A 9,174-nucleotide genomic window follows, 5' to 3' on the forward strand; every position below is an offset into this window, starting at 1 on the left:
TCACGGAGACTACAAATGGTGAACCTAAAGAAACTAAATAAGAAGGTGAACCCAAGGAAAAACATATAGTTATCCTCTTGGCTATGGGAAGTAGACAAAACTGCCAGGGAGAAGGTTGGGATCTTGGGGGTGGGGTGGGATAGGGGTAGGAGGAGATGGGGAGAGAAAAGTTAGAAGGGAAGGGGGGGAACTTGGGGACAGGAGGAATGGGATGGAGGAAGGTTGGACAGGAGAGCACTGAACCACAGTTCTTAGTTAGGGGAGCCGCTTTAGGGTTGGCAGGAGACTTGACCCTGGAGTGGCTCCCAGGAGCCCATGGTGATGTCCCCAGTTGGTCCCTTGGGCAGCTGAGGTTAGGCAACCTGAGATGACCCTATCCTATAGCAATACTGAGTTTTCACACAGATACAAAGGATCTGAGCTCAGGTCTTCATGGTTATGGGGCAGGAACGTTGCTGACGGAACCTTCTCCCCAGTCCCACCCTGGATCATTTTGAGGGTTGTGATTACCCTAGATAACCAAGAATGACTTTACTATTGCATTTCCTGCATCCTCTTGCTACCTTAGGTTTGCTTCCATTGAATGTTGAGCAGATAAGATCAAATTTAATAAACTTTCTGCTACCTGGTAATATATTAGCTTACTGATATGTATTGCTTCGGACCTCATCAGTGATAACAGGACTTTCAGGAGAGAAAGGAAATAGTCTTAGGTTATCAAAGCTGATTAAAATCTCCAGATAGCTAAGCTGGCTGTAGGCGAATAAGAACTCGGGGAACTGAACACTCTGCTCAGTGCTGGGGTTTTCGTTTCATTCCGCCCTGGTCATTCTGGAGCCCCACAGAACTGCGAAGTATCAGAAAGAACTTGAAAGTATGAAAAACTCCTTTCACTTTGACAATTCTTTCTTCCTTTTATCCCTTCTCTTAACTGATTAAAACACTAATATTTGCCTTAGACTAAGGAAAATATTATTACAACAGGCCGAGTGATTCAGCCTAATATTTTTGATGGTTTAGACGGAAGAAATAACTTCCGTATATGTGTTGTGGTTGTTTGTTTTCTTTAAAATGTCGACTATAAGTACTAACACATTTAAAACATTTCTGTTTTCAACCCTCTGTTTTCTGTAGATTATTACTTTTTCATTAAATGAATAGACATAGATTGTTTTGAAAAGTTCTCGTGAGTCCTGAGTCTCTGCACATCCATAGACATGTAATGATGTTCTCTCTGTACCATAGGAATGATTGCGATTAGCAGGATGGCTGTGCTGTACCCGCAGGTTATTGTCGACCACCCGTTTTTATTTCTCATCAGGAACAGAAAAGCTGGTGAGTGTATTATGTGAATATATTATTTCATAAGACACAAAGAAGTTTTCTGTTTTAAATGATATATATTTAAGATTGATTGTAATGTTTTTATAATTTTAAAAATCAAAATAATGTAATTTTTTAACTTTTCACACATTGCTAGTTGTAAGCAAGTAGGAAACATGTATCCTGTTGTTTGGTTCACTCTCCTCTTTCATTCACTTCCAAACCAATGCAGGTACCATCTTATTCATGGGACGAGTCATGCACCCGGAAACCATGAACACAAGTGGACATGATTTTGAGGAACTTTAAATGATGATGTTGGAATCAAAAGAAAGTAGTAGTAAAGCACATTATGTTTGCAATTGGTATATATTTAGGATCTTTGTTTTATGGTGTTATTTAAGGTAATACTTAAAATAGCTCTGGATAGAAGTAATACATGTGCCCTGTAAGTCAGCCTATCATGAAATCTTATCAGCATTAGAGATTATGGTCCTGTTGCATCACTGTGTCTGTTGTGCTGTTGTTTGAAATAAAAGTCTCTACTGAACTTGTGAACAACCTTTTCATTTTGGAGGTAGTTGTAGTCTTCACACCACTATGGCTGAGATTTGGAAACCCTGCCGTTTCTTTAGGAGTTGTAGTAAGATAACTCTACAATGCAAAATGTAGAAACTGCTGTCTCTGCGTTCCTTCATGATCATGGAGAATCAACACCAAAGTGAACAAATTTAGAGAATTTATGTATTTAATAAGCAATAATGTGAAGTGGAGGCAAGTAAGCCACAAGCATTAGAACTGTCATTTACTGTAAGGCTCCATGACAAAACTTTTGGGAAAAAAGTTGGAATATGTAAAGCCTATAGGTGTTACTGATTTGTGTGTATACTGTAGTTTATACTTTTTAAAGTCATTAGAGTACACCTGCTATATTTGTTTTTTAAAGTTTTCTGTGAATCTATAGACCACATGACTCTAGTCACAAGCTCAAACATCTTATTACCCACTCTCGATGGCATCAAGAGCGCCTCCCCCACCACACACACATGAAGGGATTGTCTTGTACCATTTAGGTGATTTTTTTTTTTGATGTTCACACAAAGATGAAATCACCCACTGACACATTTCCTAGAATATATCTAAGTTATCAAGTGGTACCTTGATGTACCAGCTACCTAGCTGTTTTTACTTTATAGAAAAATCATTGATCATATGGAATCAATGCTTCTCAAACTTGGTGTGAGATACTGTCACCTGGTCACTTATTACAAATACAGGTTCTTATCCGGGATGTCTAAGACAGAGTGGGGAACCATACCTTTCTGTTTTTAATTTTTTTTTTTTAAAGTTTTTTTTTTCTTTTGCTTGTTACCCCCGTTTCCCCCTCCCTCCCTCTTCTCTCACTCTCCCCACTTACCCGCCAACCCAACCATTCATCCACTCCTCAGAAAGGGTAAGACTTCCCATGGTGAGTCTGCACATAATCCCTCCTTCTTTTCTTTGACTGGGCTCAGCCCAGTGCTTGGTTGTGGATCTCTGCATCTTCTTCCACCCATTGCTGGATGAAGGTTCTATGATGACAGTTAGGGTGGGGGCTAACTAACCTTTCTAACAAGCTTCCAAATGATGCCACAGGTGTTTGACCATGAGCTTTGTTGTTTGTCACTTGGGTAGCAAAATTCTACTTAATGTAAGCATCACATGCTTGCTATTCATATAAAGAAGTGGAAAAACTCTCATTTTCACTGACTGAACTTAGAGGGAATCAGGGTGGGGACAGGAATGTAATCTGCATTAATAATACAATGCCCTTGTCAAGAACTGGTATAACTTTAAAGTTTTTTTCTAGTACACATTATAGATAAATGTGAGATTCTTCAGTATATTACAACACTTGAAGTAGTTTTTAAAAATATGAAGACATTTATAGGCCATGCCCATGGAAGAATTTATGAATATCCAAGGATAGAGTACTTAACACTGAATCTTTTACAGTTTATATTTTCAGAAGACTAGCTGTTTATTCATAAATCTTCATGTTATTGTAGAATAGAGCCCTTGTTTTCATTTGTAATTTATTTAGCTAGGATGGCTGATGCTGATTCAGTGTTCACATTCTGCACTAAGACTATTTATCTCTGTATTCTTCTTGTGAATATTGCACACATGGCTATACCTGTATGTTCATCAATTAACTGAATGTATTGCCTGTAAGGAAGAATAAAAATCATTATGCAATAATGTGAGTCTATGAAGTCTCAAATTCTATTTTTATTAACAAACATATGATTAAGTTCTACTACTTGGCATAGTTATCATAAAATATTTCAATATAAGTTAGGTGTTATTTAATTAAAAATGGATGTTCCCATGTTGAAGTAAAGCTTAGAGATAATAGTTTATAATACCAAGCTTTTCTTTTTATTAATTTAGCATTTGTGTGTGTGTGTGTGTGTGTGTGTGTGTGTGTGTTTACCAGAGCACAGGCATTCATATGCCACAATTTGTATGTGAAGGCCAAAGGAAAATGTGGAGAGTCTGTTGCCTCTTTGCACCTTGGGATCCCAGAATCACGCTTGACCTCTCAGGATTGTACAAGAAGTGCTTGTATTCACTGGGCCATCTCAGTGGCCCTCAGTGTTTACAGTTGTCCTCACTTTGCTTGTAATTTCAATAGTTTTCTTTCTCTTGTAAAAGTAACAGTAAACAGTTCCTAGTTGTTTCATTCTGAATATTTTGATACTAAGTGAAATTCTTATTTTACCTATTTGTGTGTATGCAACAGACTGGTCTATATAATTAGAGACAATATTATCCTACAATCCTACATACTTTAATATCACCATTATGACCAAACAAATATTAATGTATTAGATAAATTAGATCTATCCTCATTTGAATACCAAGAAGATCCATTTTATAAAAACACTGAAAATAAAAGTAAAATACAGTAGAGAGCATCCTTCATTCTCATTAAATATGCATGTTCTACAGAATACAATTCACTGCTTTTTGATATATAATCAGTTTCTTGAATTTTTAATGGTAGTAATTTTTTCTTATCTGAAAACTTGTCTTATTTTTCTCTAAAACAAGGGACTAGTGGTAACATTTCACTAAGTAGGTGAAGGCAAGTTAAACCAGTTGAAACTTATCTTTGTGAAGTAAGGTCTTTGCTGCAATCTTGAGCAAAGATAAAATACAATTTCAAAAATAAAAGAAATAATAGGAAAAATACAGTTGGTGAAAACTCTGCAGCTTCGCCCTACTCTCAGAAACTCATGGTCCATTATAAAAGGAATCTTCTAAAGACACACACGAAGCAAGATTCTTTAGCTGTATGATTAATCTGAAGAATGTCCTAAGGCAGAGACTCAATGAGACATCCTACCAAGGTCCCAGGGCTGTTATCTTCCAGGCAGCCTGAATGGCCTGTTAGTATTGTTGTGCACATTAAAAATGGCTTATGAGATATACATAGAAGTAAAATTATGCAGATTGAGCATGTTGGGCTTAGGAATATAAATGTATATAGAAATACACATATTCATCCAATGGGAATTAATGAGACAAGAGGCCAAGAATTTGAAATAGAGAAAGGAAAGTATATATAGAAGGGTTTGGAGGGAGGAGAGGAAAGGAAGAAATTGAGTAATTATCATCTCAAAAAAAATATTGGAATGAACTCAAGACAAAACATTAGTTAACTGAAGCACACAATTTAAAAGAACTTACAGGCCGGGTGACCATGCGTCCAAGGAGACGCAGCTCAGTTATTTGTCTCCAGACAATGATAAAATCATTAAGGGTGTGTGATTTCAGGATAGAGGGGATGAAGGCACAAAGGGAAGGTATCCAAAATTTAGAGTAAACAGTCACAAGGTTTTACTACTTGATTTCTGGCCCACTTACAAGCTACTTATCATTCAAAAGGTAGTTATTTTTTCTTCTTTAAAATTTAACCAGTAAATTATTCCATTACATTAGTGTTAGGCTTTGTGTCTTCATGTGTGTGTAAGTATGGTATCTCAGTATATATCTCAGTGTATGTGACTTTGTATGTGTGTCTCAGTATGTGTGTCTTTGTGTACCTCCATGTATGTGTCTCAGTGTGTGTTTCTTATTGGGAGGGTGTATCTTTGTATGTGTGAATATATCTGTATGTGTGTGTATCTATATATCTCTGTGTGTGTGTTAATGTATTAATCTGTGTCTCTGTGAATGTATGTGTGTGTGTCTATATCTGTGTCTCTGTGTATTATCTGTATCTCTGTATGTCTCTAATGTGTCTCCATTTGTATCTTAGTGTGTATGTGTCTCAGTTTGTGTATGTATCTCAGCATGTGTGTCTATCATCATATGTGCTTCAGAGTATGCATGTCCCCCCTCTTACTGTGTGTGTGTGTACATGGTGGCTTGTTTTATGTGTGTCTTCATCTTTTTTCTGTTCCTGCTTGTGTTTGTTTTAACACTTGATGTGGGAGTGATTTCTTATTAATAAAGAAACTACCTAGGCCCCTTGATAGGCCAACCCTTAGGTGGGTAGAGTAAACAGAACAGAGGGCTGGGAGAAAGAAGCTGAGTCAGTGAGTCGCCATGATTGTCCCACTCCAGACAGACACAGGTTAAGATCTTTCCTGGTAAGCCAGCTCGTGGGCTACAAAGATTAATAGAAATGGGTTAGATTAATATGCAAGAGCTAGCCAATAAGAGGCTGAAACTAATGGGGCCAGGCAGTGTTTAAAAGAATACAGTGTCCGTGTAATTATTTCTGGTATAAAGCTAGCCATGCAGGCGGCCGGGTGCTGGGGATGCAGCCTCGCTGCTCTTATTTCAACAAACACTTGCTCTCTGCACTCGAGTTTTGCCTCCCCAGTGTGTCTGCAAATGAGAGCGCTTCCATATTATTCACTGGGAAGCCATGTGATTCTCCATCAGGACGCTGATGGGATTTACTCCAAAGCTTGAGGAAACCCACTTAGTAAAAATAATTTTTTATGATATAAAACTCATCCACATCCAGACTGTGCTCTGAAAAGTGCTTTCTTATCCAAATTTTTAGTATTTTAAATATAACAAGAAATTTGCCATTTTTAAAACATGTAAATGGAGGTTTAGAACAATTATTTACGTATATCTTAGCAGATACATAACTGAAAGGGATTAAGTGATGGTCTAATTGCCTTGCAATATTTGGCAAACATAGGTGTCTGGTTTATATGTGAATGAAATGTTTTGAATTGCTATGGTTTAAAATAATCACATATTTTGAAAGTTGGCCATTTAGTGTGTGTTTTTTGGATTTTAAAATGTGTAAATTCATGTTATGTGTGTGTGTGTGCCATGTACATATATGGCAATATTAAGCCAAAAGGAATTAAGCCAGAATGCTATATAATTTCTACAAAAAGTAGATGATAATGAATGCTTGAATCTGTTCTCTTGTTTGTTTGTTTGCTTGCTTGCTTATTTATTTTTAATAATATTTATTTTTACTTTATGTGCATTGTTGTTTTGTCTGAATGTATGTATGTATGAGAACATCATATCCCCTAGAAACTGAGTTACAGACAGTAATAGGGTGCCAGCGGGTGCTGGGAATTGAACCCCAATCTTCTGGAAGAGCAGCCAGTGCTCTTAATTACTGAGACATCTCATCAGACTTAACCTGTTGTTTATTTATATAGATTTATTTTTCTACTTTAACTGTTGTGGAAACATTTTCTATTGTTACCAATACATGATAAAATTTTCTTGAGGAAGAATTTAGAAAACTGTTAGGTCCCCAGCATTTTGTTTTGGATGGTTTGGGCACTATAAATTATAGGGATTTCAGAACAAAGTTTTCAAATTTTCTAATTTGTTAATAGTTATTAGTCTATTTATTCACCTACATACAGAGTGTGTGTGTGTGTGTGTGTGTGTGTGTGTGTGTGTGTGTGTGTTGAGGAAACATCTCTATCTATGACATGGGCTATCCTAAATCTCATTATTTTCCTGCCTCAGCATCACAAGCACTTGGTTGCTGGTGTGTGTTATTATACCCGGACATCATAGACATTTCTAACATCCCTAAATAAAATATGTTTGCAAGAAATGAAAGAAGTAGTTTGCCTGTGCCCATTTTTAACTTTATAAAATCTTGAAACTTTCACCGAACTGTGATAAGTTACAATAATTTGTTTTCTTAAATAGAAAACAACCTAATGGTTTACATTTATTTCCTTGATTTATGCAAGCCTGAGAGCATGATTTTAGCCCATGAACTTTGTTTCATATCTGCTATATCATAATAATAATAATCATCATCATCAAGGGTTATTCTTTAGAGAATATTGAAGCCTTCCCAAGCACATAAAAACATCTAGTTTAAAAGTGTAAATGGATATTCTAAAAAGAAAGAGAGTTCCACAGAAAATTCTGCTTAACATTTTATTAAATACCTCAGTTCAAAGAATAGAAAATAATTCAACATTAATAAGCCAAAAAATCTACAGTGGATACTGCTGATACTGGCTTTTTATTTTGATAAGACAGATATATTAAAAAGATGCTAAATTTGTTCAAATAAAAAGGGACAAAAACGAATATTATATGTTTAAATTCTCTTTTAATTATTATACTAGATATTTATGTTCTTTTCTTCTTTTTGGAATTTTCAGAAATCTTAAAGGAGAATTAAAGCGGTTTTCTGTAACATATGGCATGATACAGAAAATGTCTCTTCAGCAGCCTTCACAGTCGAGCTGGTTGATGCGGTTTTGTTCTTCCTCAAATAGACATTCCACCCTCTTCCCTTCTATGGCTGTAATTGATGATTATTTAGATTTGACGTTTGTTCACACAATTGTTCTCCTCTCTGACATCCAAAAAAATAAAAAGAGAGAGAGAGAGAGAGAGAGAAGAAAACTACCAATGAAGAGATTACCCTCTTCTAAATGATTGAGTGGCCTCCTTTCCCAATATTTTTGCCTAAATTTTTTTTGTTATACATATACTGTTATTTATTAAAAGCTAAAATAAATGTATATAATAATGAGATAGTTGCATGTTTTTACCTAATTGATTAAATCTTGGCTGAATATTCGATATAACATTACATGGAAATAATCAATATTTTTTTTCTTTTTAAAAATTTATTTATTTTTCTCTTCTATATTACATCTGACCACAGTTTCTCCTCCCTCCACAGTCCCTTCTCTCCATCTCCCTTCTTTCCCAGATCCACTTCTTCTCCCTTTTCCTTTAGTTTCCCTTGAGAAAAAAGCAGACATAAAAGCACAACAAATAAGACGAGGTACATACCCTCATATCAAGGCTGAACAAGGCAACCCAGTAAAAGGGATAGAGTCCCAAAAGCATGCAAAAGAGTAAGATGCGCATACGTCCTACCTCTCACAGAAAGGAGTTCCACAAAAAAACCCACACTAACCAACTACAGCACATATGCAGAGGACCTAGCACAGACCCTGCAAAGCTCTGAAATTGCCATCTCAGTTTAGGGGAGCCCCTGTGAGCCCTGCTTCCTTGATTCTGTGGACCCTGTTCTCCTGGTGACTTTGATCTCTCTGACTTCCGCTCCCTTCTCAGCAGGACTGAGCAAGCTCTGCCTAATGTTTGGCTGTGATCTCTGCATTTGCTCTCATCAGTTTCTAGATGAATTCAGTGATGACAATTATGCTCGACTCTGGTCTATGAGTATAGCAGGATCTCATTAGGAATCATTTTTCAGAGTTGATGGACTGGGAATGTTGCTTCACATAAATGTGTTGTACAAACGGACCAAAGGATATTCAAGACCATCTTAGAAACTGATAGAAATTACCTCCTTATTCCCAAACCTAAATTAAT

The 9,174-nt window shown here is 36.4% G+C and overlaps 1 protein-coding gene across 3 annotated transcripts in view; it reads left to right on the forward strand.

Annotated features, from left to right (window-relative positions):
• Nucleotides 1–3,569, forward strand: part of Serpini1 (serpin family I member 1) — a 78,727-nt gene extending 75,158 nt beyond the window's left edge. For all 3 annotated transcript variants that reach the window (XM_026784185.1, XM_005344112.3, XM_005344113.3), the window contains exons 8-9: nucleotides 1,246–1,335; nucleotides 1,556–3,569. In XM_026784185.1, coding sequence (XP_026639986.1) covers nucleotides 1,246–1,335; nucleotides 1,556–1,632 — 167 coding nt within the window. In that variant the 3' untranslated portion in view covers nucleotides 1,633–3,569. The remainder of the gene's footprint in view (nucleotides 1–1,245; nucleotides 1,336–1,555) is intronic.
• Nucleotides 3,570–9,174: the final 5,605 nt, after the last annotated feature.

Source organism: Microtus ochrogaster, chromosome 1, assembly GCF_000317375.1.
Source record: "Microtus ochrogaster isolate Prairie Vole_2 chromosome 1, MicOch1.0, whole genome shotgun sequence".
Classification (NCBI taxonomy): domain Eukaryota; kingdom Metazoa; phylum Chordata; class Mammalia; order Rodentia; family Cricetidae; genus Microtus; species Microtus ochrogaster.